Consider the following 12,491-nt stretch of genomic DNA (forward strand, 5'->3'; position numbering starts at 1 on the left):
AAATGCGCTTTTTCCACTAATTGTCATTTAAGCCTCCTATAATCTACAAAGCATTCAAGATTGTGAAAAGGTTGCTGCTGCTGCTGTGTTTGTTTCTTGGTTTAGGCTTTGACTCCTTTGGGTGTCTCTACTCCAATGACCAACTGGGCAGAGACCAATATCTTCATGAAGTCAGCAGAAGACTTTGCTAGACAATCGCTGGAGTGTGTCACATTTGGGGACGAGACATGTGGCTCCTTATCTCATGAATTCTTGGTAATTGAACTGCAAACTTTAATCAGATGAAGGAGATGGCTAGGGTTCCCCATCACCAACATCTAGGGCCTACTGGTGGCTTTTGAAGACTATTCTTCAATAACATTATTTCTTGCCCAATCCTATCCATGCCCATTCTGAAGTCAGTCCCACTGCGTCCAGTGGGACTCATCCCCCAATGAAAATTAGGATTGCAACCTTGGGTGCAATCCTAAATGGGTAAGGGGGCTAGGGAGTGAAAGGGTGGACAATCTGCCACATCCCAACCCCTTGCCAGCTTGTGGACTGAGCAAGCAGACACAAGGTGCATTGCACAATAAGTAGGCAATGTCCTATAACTTCAGCACAAGTTTTTGTGCGAGCATCTCTGCATGGATGCCTAATAGACAGCTGGCCTTGAAGCTCCCATCATCATTGCACCTTTCTCACTGCCACCCTAAAAAAGGCAGATGATTAATAATAATAATAATAATAATATAATAATAATGTTTTTTGTTTGTTTATACATACCCCGCCTATCTGGCTGGGTTTCCGCCGGAAACCCAGCTCCCAACAGAATATTAAAAAACATGATAAAACTTCAAACATTAAAAACCTCCCCAAACAAGGCTGCCTTCAGATGTCTTCTAAAAGTCAGATAGTTGTTTATCTCCTTGACATCTGATGGGAGGGCGTTCCACAGGGCAGGCGCCACCACCGAGAAGGCCGTCATCTGAGCAGTAGCGTTTACCATTCACCCACAATGTGCTATCCTGTAAAAATCACATGCAAAAACGATCAGCCTGAATCTTATGAAACCTAACCATATGCATGAGATATTAATGTGTCTCCCCATTTTTATATATACCTTCTTCTAAAGGCAAGGATCATAAAGTGCATTCCTGAATGGATCATCCACAGTGACTGGTTACAAGAGACTATACTAGTTAGATATACAGAAAAAGAGAAGAAGAATGGGAAGAGTACCTGAGAAAGCCTTCTTTGGCGCTTATGTTGCTGCAGATCCAGTCTGGATTGTCTGGTATGAACATGCCAGGAGTGAGCTTGATTCGTTGAAAGGCTTTCATTATGAGTAAGAAGAGCCCTTCAACCACTGTCTTTTTTTTTTACCTGTTTCAATGCCATATATTAAGTATTTCTGCTTCTGTAGTCGCTTTGGAGCCAGAGTTTACAGATGGCGCACGCTTAGATGTAATTTGATTTTTGCAACATTGATTTTGATGTTGATTTGATCTTAACATTGATCACAACAGTGTAGTATTGTTCTGAAGATTTATTTCACTACGTCTGAAAGAATTAAAATGTAAAAATATGAAGAGAGTTTTTGAGGAGATGGTGGAGGAGGGGGGGCTCAAAGAGCGTGTCCAGAAGCTCTTTCCACCAGCATGGGTGAAAAACAGGTTCAACCAGCCTAATGACTTCCAGATGTTTTGGTCTAAACTTCCGTCAGCTCCAGCCCTGCGAAGGGTTGGACTCTATTAGTTATTAGGAGGAGCAAGCAGGAGAAATGAGTGCTTTGTGGGACCAGTGGCGTAGCGTGGGTTGTCAGCACCCGGCGCAAGACAAGTAATTTGCGCCCCCTAACCCTAACCCCCAGATGTTGCGCCCGGTGCGGCCCGCCCCCCTGCACCCCCCACGCTACGCCCACAGTCAACAAATCTTAGCTGTTTGATCATATGACTTAATAAATATTAATTAATTGATTAAAGTTGCATGTGGACAAAAGCAAATGTCCTGAATCAGGTTGCACAATTTCTCTGCTTGAAGCTAATATGACACATGTTTCATAGTAGGCACCATCTTAGAAAAACCGCCTCTTTTAAAATGGTATTTTCTATGTGCAGTTATTAAGATTTGTATTAAAATGATATATAAATTTTAAAATCAGGAACACCTTCTTACTTGGTTAAAAGTGTTTATTAATCTAACCAATTAACCAATTAAACATTTCAGGCTGGTAACTTAGCTGATCTATAATGTAGTGATCTTGCCTAGTTTGAGCCGAGTCGTAGACTATCAAACTACTGTTAACTAATACATCTGTTATGGCTAATATCCAGTAGGATAAACTAATAAATGCGTCTTATAAACTAAAGAATATTACACTTCGTTTGCTTTTGGTTTTACTGTTTTATGTTCATTGCCTCCATTTTTAAACCCACATAACAAACATTAAAACGTCAGTGAAATGTGGCCTAGTTTATAGTTAATTTCTCAACATTTATTTGGGTTTGGTTCAGTCCATCACTTGTGATGAGCTCGCTGTTGGATCCTTTTGCCTGAACTGTTGTGATATTCTAGAGACATATGGGGCCCTGAGTGCCCACAGAATTTTGGTGCCAGGGCCATACTGGATGGCACCCATAGCCTTGGGCACCCACAATCACAGGACCAAGTTGACACTCCTGTAAGGGGCTTTTTACTTTCAAAAAAAGACAAACCAGGAAAGGCATGATGTCAGTAGCTTTCAAGACCTTAGACCAGGCATGGGCAAATTCCAGCCCTCCAGATGTTTGGGATGTTTGGGACTACAATTCCCATCATCCCTGACCACTGGTCCTGTGAGCTAGGGATGATGGGAATTGTAGTCCCAAACATCTGGAGGGCCAGAGTTTGCCTATGCCTGCCTTAGACTCATAAGACGATGTTGGTGGCATCTTGGATGAGCTCTCACAGGAAACAGGGTGCCAGTATTTCCCTAGGAAATTGCAAGAAAAAGGTCAACTGCTCAGTCAGGTGTACTACATTTTGAGACTTTCCAGTCGCTGAGCTTGCCTCAAGGGGACATGGCTTCGTGCAGAATATTTGCACTTTGTCAGTCACAAAGAAAAGCAGATTAAGAGGATGGGAAACTGCTTTTAACCCATGACCATGTACAATGTGCTCCCAGCCTGGCAGATCACGCTTCAGTTCTGCAGTCACTTGCTGTGGTGTAATCCCACCCTAGTTAGTAGGACTTTTCTGGGGTAAGTGGCTTGAGGATTGCAGCCTTAAGAGAGTCAAAGATTTACTTTTACAGAGATCAGAGCAGCAAATCTGTCTAGACAAGCAATTTACAGTGCAGTAAATCTTTTTGCTTAAGTGAACCATTGATCTCCAGTGTTGTAAACACTCTTATTATCATGACTGGCAGGACAGACAGGGCCCTACTGTTCTCAAAAGACCACCCGCAAGAGAAAGAATTTGATGTGCCGTTTGCCTGAAATACTTTATTGTGGTGTCGCAGCAAAGCCTGAAGGAACTTCTGGGACGATCTAGGGCAGATTGGGCCTTGGAGCTGGAATGGCGGCACGTATTTTCAGGATACATGCCTTTTCCAAAAGTAGCTGCTTAGAAAAATTCAGCTGGGTTTCTGTGCCAAATGCAACTGCAAAAGCAATGACAAGATAATGAAATACACAGAGACTTTTTCTCACACTTGTCTTAAATCCCCCCATCGCTTGACCTTGTTGAAATGATAAAGCCAGGAATCTGTCTATTACAGCTCTCTGAGCTATTGAAAATGACACTGGGGTTATTAATCTATTGTTTTATACAACAACTATTCTAAGATAAGTCAGCTATTGCTGGAAAATATTTTTATTTATCACCTTTGTAAGGTAAAGGTAAAGGGACTCCTGACCATTAGGTGCAGTCGTGGCCGACTCTGGGGTTGCGGCGCTCATCTCGCTTTATTGGCCAAGGGAGCCGGCGTGCAGCTTCCAGGTCATGTGGCCAGCATGACAAAGCCGCTTCTGGCGAACCAGAGCAGCGCACAGAAATGCTGTTTACCTTCCCGCTGGAGCGGTACTTATTTATGTACTTGCACTTTGATGTGCTTTCGAACTGCTAGGTTGGCAGGAGCAGGGACCGAGCAACGGGAGCTCACCCCATCGCGGGGATTCGAACCGTCGACCTTCTGATCGGCAAGCCCTAGGCTCTGTGGTTTAACCCACAGCGCCACCCGCGCCCCTTTGTATTCCACCTTTATTCTAACGAGCTCAGGGTTTTGCACATTGTTTTCTGATCACATTTATCCTTAATGATAATCCTGTGAGGCAGTTCAGGCTGAAGGCGGGTACACGCAGTGAATTCACCGAGTTTGTGAAGATTTGAATTCAGATTCTTCCAGTCTCCGTTCAATATTCTAACCGCTACATTACACTGCGTTTATATCAGGAGTTCTCTCCTTCCCATGAGATGTGCTTGCCGCAAATGCCAATAAGGAAGAAAAAACAGATTGGAATTTACCTTAGTATGGCCTACTCAGTTTCAGAAGATCACAGAGTAAGATGGCACACACACACACACACACACACACACACACACACACACACAAAAGAAACCCCATTTTTAAAACCGCAGTGTGGGGTAGTGGTTAGAGTACTGGACTAGGATCTTTGAGGCTAGGATTCACATCTCCACTCAGCTGTGCAGCCAACTCGGTGCCCTTATGCCAGCCACAGTCTCTCTGTCTAATCTACTTTATAGAGTTGTTTTGAGGATAAATGGAGAAGTGGGTTAGAACCAGCTTTTTGGAAGAAAGCGGGGATATAAATTGAATAAATAAATAAATAAATCCCTATGTTTTTCACTTGCTGAGGTGAGCACTCTTGGATTTCCTGCTTCGGAAAGCAAAGATTCTTGAGCCATGGAGCAGCTCTTCCTTCAAGGAAATTACCGGTATTTCTCTTATGGCAAAATCAGCCATTGGCCCATTTTTCCTCATGACCAGTTCCGCATGCTGAGAGTCCATAAAGAATTCAGCATCTTTCTCTTCGAAATGCACAACATACAACAAAAGCCACGTTTATAGTGCCACGATAATTCAAACAACTGCTGACCACTTTGTGGTAAAGTAACCACATGAATACTACACTATTTTGATTACACTTCAAAAAATATATATCCCACCCTTCCTCCCAGTTACTCAGGGTTATTCATCCTCTTATTTTATCCACACAACAACCCTATGAGAGGGTTCCATGTAATTTCACCACAGTTCTGATCAGGGAGAGGAGCAATGAGAATAGGAATCACTATGGCATTAATTTTCCAATAAGGGGAGGGTGGCGGCAGAAATCTTATTTCTGCTAATTTGTCAAAACTGTGTGGCACAGATACAATGTCACTTCTGTTTAATGAGATCGACTGGTACAGAAATTTCTGTAGTGCTGGTCTGTTGTTTTCCCCTATTCCATAAAAATACTTTCAACAGTAACACAATTGTTTTCGCGAAAAATGCAAGAAGGGCTGATAGTGAACTTATCATTTGGGGCTATTTAGAAAATCTGAAAAAGTAATACTTTGTTGCCTTGAAACGAGTCGCTGGTTGCGAAAGCTGATTGCCTTCTCAATGCATTGTATGCTTAAGGTTAGATGGTATTTCTGACAAGAAATTGTTTTAAAAAATAAAAATGGGCAAATAGCAACTCTCCCTATACCCTGCTTCTGTCCTGGAAGACATTGTCCCCTGCTGATGCTTTTGTGAAGAAATATGTAGCCGATGGCAAGCTCAGGATACAAAAATGCAATTAAAATCACATCTAATCTGATCCTGAAGAACAGCATTTTGGCTTCTTCCTTTCCCCAAACCCTGTGAATTCATGTCAGCCTTTACACAGCTCAATCTGCCTGGGATGGTTTCCACCAGAAATATATATTGCCTCTTATTCGCAAATGACCTGCATGAACAGGCATTATAAGACGAGCAGCAGCAGCAAGCACACAGACTGGCTGCATTAATCTCAAGGCAACATCAATCAAGAACCTAAACCAGCATTTAACTGAGTAAATTCCAGACGGATTATCTGAGGGTGCTTCCAGACCGGGGTGGTGGTGGTTAAATGTGGAATCAGTGCTGCTGATTGTGGCGTGTGGATGACTCCATAAAAGAGCCCAGTCATGCAGCTATTTTCTGAGTCTTGATCAGTCTGTTTTGTCTTCTTGTCTGTTGTCTTCTTGTCTTCTTGTCTTCTTGTCTTGTCCTATCTCTTGCTGCCATGCTGCTCTCCTGCAGCCAGTTTGTATTCTCTCAATGTAATTTTTGCTGTCTGCTGGTTCCCAGCTAGCAGCACATGAGTTCGGTCTCCATAGGAAATAAACTCACAGTTTCTTTGTGTAACTACCAAGTAGAGTCTGCCTTTCAGGGATCATATCGTGAACTGAAATAAAGTGAGTAAACCTTTTGTTACTTTGCTCAGAAAGACTTTTGTGTCTTTATACTTTTAAGTAGGATTAAAGGGGACACCAGGAAATAATCTTAACTAAGAGACTGCTACATGACTTCACTATAATAATTATTATTATAATTATTATAGGCTTCACTATATAATAATTATTATTATATTCACTAGCATGAGTGAAGGAAGGATAATACTTATTCAATATATCCTTTCCTACTGTCCTTAACATTCTCACATATTTGAGGGATTGCCCAGAGACTGAAATTGCAATAAACACGCCAGCAGCTAGAAGAGCCTTTTACAAACTGTGCCTGGTTTCACAGCTATGGCCATTCCAGACCCTCCAAGTGTCCCTGTTTTCCAGGGGCAGTCTTGGATTTACAGAAACTGTCCTGGTTTCTGATTTGATCCCAGAATGCCCCACTTTTCCTTAAAGGTAAAGGTAAAGGGACCCCTGACTGTTAAGTCCAGTCGCGGACGACTCTGGGGTTGCGGCGCTCATCTCACTTTACTGGCCAAGGGAGCCGGCATTTTGTCCGCAGACAGCTTTCTGGGTCATGTGGCCAGCATGACTATGCCGCTTCTGGTGAACCAGAGCAGTGCATGGAAACGCCATTTACCTTCCCACCAGAGTGGTACCTATTTATCTACTTGCACTTTGACGTGCTTTCGAACTGCTAGGTTGGCAGGAGCAGGGACCGAGCAACGGGAGCTCACTCTGTCACGGGGATTCGAACCACTGACCTTCTGATCGGCAAGTCCTAGGCTCTGTGGTTTAGACCACAGCGCCACCTGCTATTTGCATTGGAGAAATGTTGGAGGGGACACCTGTGTTTTCATCGGAGAAATGTTGGAGGGCATGCATTCCTTGCCACAGTAGTTCATGCTTCAAGACCAGATTACTTCAATGCACTCTATGTGGGGCTTCCGTCATGCTTGATCCAGAAACTGCAGTTAGTGCGAAAATGCTGGAGCACAACTGCTGACAGGAGTGAGGCTTTGTCAGCATATAACACTGAGAACACCTGTGCTCAGAGATCTTCGTTGGTTGCCAGTTTGCTACCAGGCCAAGTTCAAGGTGTTACTATTTGCGTATAAAGCCCTTGAGACCAGTTTACCTATGAGATCACCTTACTCCACAGATGCCTGTTTGACTGCTTCAGCCAGTGGAATTACAGGTGCCACATAATACGGGTTCTGCGTTTGTAAGAACTCAATCGGTTAGTGTGAATTTCAAAGGGCGATTGTGTTTCCATTCATATCTTGGTTTAAAAATTAACAAAAATTAAATTTCTTCCCCATCCATAGGTGGAAGAGATAGCAGCCTTAATAGATCAATAATCTTCTGAGTGCTGTGCAGGTTTCAAGTTACAGCTAGGGATGCTGGAGTGAAGGAACACCTGGGAATAAAGAAACACAATATTTTTCCACAACGTAAGCAGTTCTGCAGATCTGTCTCCAGGCTTAAGCAAAACACACATACTCTTTGTGGTACAGAAGAACATGATGAAACATTAATGGAAAGCATGCTTGTTTTTCCTAACAAATAAACATTGGTTGCATAAAAGAGATAACCTATTCTCTCTCTCTGCCATCCTGATCCGAAACACATTTAGTTGGCTGCTGCTGCATCCTATTTCACTTGAATGGCCTGACAAATAACTTGTCATGAACCCACTAGAGGGCAATATTGTTTTATGTTACTAGTTCCAAGCAGGCAACTTCCACCCACCGGCCTCTCGCTCACTTTCTTCTGTGGCCTTGTTCTTGCAGCTATAGAGGAGACGATGAACATGTGAGGGCTTATACAACAAAAGCTTCCCTCAGCCACCCGCATGCAAAAACAGTTTCCAAAATATAGAAAAGGAGCAGTTCAGGGGGAAAGATAAGCTAGATCTCCCTGAGAGTCCGTTCTCCATATGGTGGGAATTTGCTTGAGTGCAAAACTGTTGAATGGTTTCTTTAAATGTAAAGGTTCATCATTGTTCCACTCCATGTGTATGTCTTTAAGGGGCCGGAGCAAGGGCCAAAGCAAGATAACGAGACCCAGCTTTACAGCTGTGAAACATAGCAGGTGCTGCTGAGTTGTATTTGATTAAGGCGTGTCAGCATTTGGGTAGAGTATATAAGGAGCAGCACCTAGCTCTCCCATTACCCTGGGGGATGGGTTGGTGGTTGGGTCTGGTTTGTTGATGTATTTAGTGTAAATGGAGTTTTTGTTTTTCTTATTAAAACCTTTAAGTACTTTTTGAGTCCTTTCTTTTTAATGCATGATCTCCCCAGCAAGCTCTCTGCAGCGTTACTATACTGCAAAAAGCCAACAAAAACTACATCAAAAATGGGACTGTCCACATACCGTCCAACATTTCTCCAATGAAAATAGGGACATCCTATTCCCTTCTTCTTCTTCTTCTTCTTCTTCTTCTTCTTCTTCTTCTTCTTCTTCTTCTTCCCTACCTGACTGGGTTTCCCCAGCCACTCTGGGCGGCTTCCAGCATATATAAAAACATCCTAAAACATTAAACATTTTTTTAAAAAAACTTTCTGGAAGACCCAAGATTTGCCCACTCTGGAAGAATGGCAGACACAACTGATAGACTATATGGAATTGGCAGAAATGACTGGCAGAATCCGGGACCTGGGAGAAGAGACAGTGGAAGAGGATTGGAAAAAGTTTAAGGACTATTTGCAAAAACATTGTAAATTGTATGAATGTTAAGATGATGCAGGATAGAAAATAATTTGGCATCAGTAACCTAGTTGAAAGAAGTATGAAAATAAGTGATTTATAAGAACAAGGATGAAACTTTTATTAATATGTCAAACTTAAATACTCAAGTATTTGATAAAAAAAAATTAAAATTGGAGACATAATATTTGAAAATCACAAAGCAAGAGTTGAAAGAAGGTGAAGCATTGCTGACTTAATCTTATAACTGGGAACGCAGGTAAGGGAGATGTGAGGAAGTCCTAAAGGAAGGTTATGGAAATATGGTTTTTTGGAAATTAATTATGTTGTATTTTATCTATTGTGTGTTAATTCTTTGCTTTTTTCTGTTCTGTTTGTTTTATGTTGGTGACGGTGTTTTATGTGTTTGGTGATATATTGTCTAAAACCTTTAATAAATATTTTATATATATATAAAAAAACTGTTCCCTATACAGATACATTCTAAAGGTTGTAAAGTTACTTATCTCCTTGGCTCAGGGGGTCACATAACTCCAAACCCTTCAACTTTTCTCCGATGAAAATAGGGACATCCTAAGGAAAAGTGGGACATTTCAGGATCATATCTGAAACTGGGATGACGTCTGTAAATCCGGTCCTGTCCCTGGAAAATAGGGACACTTGGAGGGCCTGAGTCCAGACTGGTGAAATCGAGGAGAGGAATGCTGAGCCTAGTATGTTTACAATGCAATTCTATGCATGCATGCATACTCAGAAGTAAGTCTATTGAGCTCAGGCAAGAAATTGGGTGTAGGATTGCTGTACTTGTAAACTCTCGCTCTCTCTGTGTGTCTGACACTCACACACAAAGCAGGAAGCACATTGCGGTGCTAAGCCTGGGAGTTTATTGTGCAGGTTTCAGCCGGGGCACCATCGCTACCTGAAGAGGCACAACAAATGCAGGACAAAACACATGCACAACAGAACATTGGTGGCCGAAAAAAGTTTTCAGCAGGTACCTACGGGACATCTACTAAATGGAAACAAAGCCGTATGCCACCCTGAAACTTCTGCAGTCACGAACAGTATTCAAAGTGTGATTGTGTATAAATGGCTTGATACCATCATGAACACAAACAGTCATGAATGCATATTAAAAATAATGTATGAAGGGGACTTGACAGTGCCCTAGTTTTATGGTGGTCTGGAATCATTGATGTGCCCCACTCCGCTAGGGACAAGATACATGTGAAATCAGACATGCACACACATTGCTGGATGGGAAGACACAGCACAATTCTCCTGCCTGTTCCAGTAGTGAGGCTGAGCATATCTAGCATTTTTATTTTTATTTTAGAAGCTCATATGCTGCCAGTCTGCTCGGAAAGGGACTGGAGAAGGGGGTGACTTTAGTTCAACAGCCTTCCCCTTCCCCTCCTGCCAGTTGCTTGCTGGGGTTTCAGCTTTCTTTAGCAAGGTACCTGCACATCCCTGCAATTGCTCTGTGCTTCCTCTGTTGGATTACAGCCATGAAGTCCCGTCCCGTCCCCCCCCCCGCTTGCTTCTCACATTACAATAGTCAATCAGCGATGGATTTGTTGCCTAAGCTTTGGTTGACAATGTTGTGATCCTTCAGTTTAAAAAAAGGGGAGGGGGAAATACCAAAGAGCTATCGAATGGCAATGAGCTGTGGATAATTCTCGCTGGAGTTGCATTTCATCCTATGACCTATTAAAAAATAATCCACCTACTTACTTTGGACCTGGCTTCCTCTGTGATTGTTGTTTTAAAAAATAGGCAACCTCCCATTAACCTCCCATTGCATGCGCATTACGTACTGTAATTTGTTAGGACTTAACTTTTAAGATGGGATAATATTTTTACATTTTATCATGATGGCCTTGAGGGAAAGGTTACAACTCATTCTCTCTCTCTCTCTCTCTCTCTCTCTCTCTCTCTCACACACACACACACACACACACACACCCTTCATATTTGTCCTGACATATATAATTAAACGTAGATAGCATCAGAGCAGCAGATTCCTATATTATTTCCAAGCTGTCCCTCCGAAAGTCCTTTTTATTGTGCGTTCCTGAGAATGTGTGCTCATGATGGTATCAGGGCAGAAATTCCATTTTCAATACTATTGACACCTGCAGAGGTTTTATGGTAAACATCCTCCTTCATTTCCAATCCATGCAAGTCCTGTAGCTTCCTGCTGAAGCTGAAGCTTCCTACTGAATCCCAATAACTTTTCATACCACAGATGTTCTTTGTCCTGTTTGGTTGTGCTATAGCACAAAAGTGCTCTGACAGCAACACTGGGGCAAAATATAACAACGAAATAAAGCAGAACGATGTGTGGCCAGTCCAGTAGTGATCCACAGCTAATTCACTATTGTGGTGTTAATGACGTGCTGCAGAATAAAGGTAAAGGTAAAGGGACCCCTGACCATTAGGTCCAGTCATGACTGACTCTGGGGTTGCAGCGCTCATCTCGCTTTATTGGCCAAGGGAGCCGGCGTACAGCTTCCGGGTCATGTGGCCAGCATGATGAAGCCGCTTCTGGCGAACCAGAGCAGTGCATGGAAACGCAGTTTACTATCCCGCCAGAGTGGTACCTATTTATCTACTTGCACTTGGATGTGCTTTCGAACTGCTAGGTTGGCAGGAGCAGGGACCGAGCAACGGGAGCTCACCCCGTCACTGGGATTCGAACCGTCGACCTTCTGATCAGCAAGTCCTAGGCTCTGTGGTTTAACCCACAGTGCCACCCGCGTCCCGCTTCAGAATACACGTGCACGAAAACACCACCCACCCAAGCAAGTGAGTGATTGCTTTTATTATTTCACCCCAAAATGACACCACAACACCCACACAAATGCAAAGTAGGATCTGCAGTCATTCTTCAGATGAGAAGGAAGAAAAGCTGGGCTTGAGCAACCTCAGGTTGTTGCCAGTGGCACCATTTAGGCAGAAGCCAAGGCCCCACTTGGCTTAATGCTCAGGAAGGCAACCAGCAATGCCTGCACACCGCATTTTGAAGTCAGTGCAATAATATAGACAGGGCCAGATTTAGCTTTGGTGAGGCCCTAAGCTGCTGAAGGTAATGGGGCCCTTTATATGTCCAGCTGCCCTTTGTCAACAACAAATTGTCACTGTTTTTTGTGTTGAATATATGCTATATGGTAATTTATGGACCTAACAGGTATCTAAAGCCATTGGCACATGTTGCCATGCGACCAGTCCATGCAGAATGTAGGCACCCTATATATAGAAAGGAGCAAACCAGTGATATTTTAGGGAGCAGGCGAGGCCCATTACTTACATCATAGGAGCCTGCACAACACAAAACACTGTTGCCATATGTAGGTTTTAATTTATTTGTTTTTTTATCTTAT

The 12,491-nt window shown here is 42.8% G+C and overlaps 2 protein-coding genes across 9 annotated transcripts in view; one reads left to right on the forward strand and one right to left on the reverse strand.

The window, feature by feature from the left end:
* HSD17B3 (hydroxysteroid 17-beta dehydrogenase 3) overlaps nt 1-1,571 on the forward strand; it is a 42,288-nt gene extending 40,717 nt beyond the window's left edge. For both annotated transcript variants that reach the window (XM_082241662.1, XM_082241661.1), the window contains exons 11-12: nt 106-255; nt 1,115-1,571. In XM_082241662.1, the coding sequence (XP_082097788.1) occupies nt 106-255; nt 1,115-1,225 (261 nt within the window). In that variant the 3' untranslated portion in view covers nt 1,226-1,571. The remainder of the gene's footprint in view (nt 1-105; nt 256-1,114) is intronic.
* Nucleotides 1-12,491, reverse strand: part of ERCC6L2 (ERCC excision repair 6 like 2) — a 291,509-nt gene that overhangs the window by 123,502 nt on the left and 155,516 nt on the right. The gene's annotated exons all lie outside the window — the stretch shown is intronic.

The sequence above is a fragment of the Podarcis vaucheri genome (assembly GCF_965113315.1).
Source record: "Podarcis vaucheri genome assembly, chromosome: 11".
Taxonomy (NCBI): domain Eukaryota; kingdom Metazoa; phylum Chordata; class Lepidosauria; order Squamata; family Lacertidae; genus Podarcis; species Podarcis vaucheri.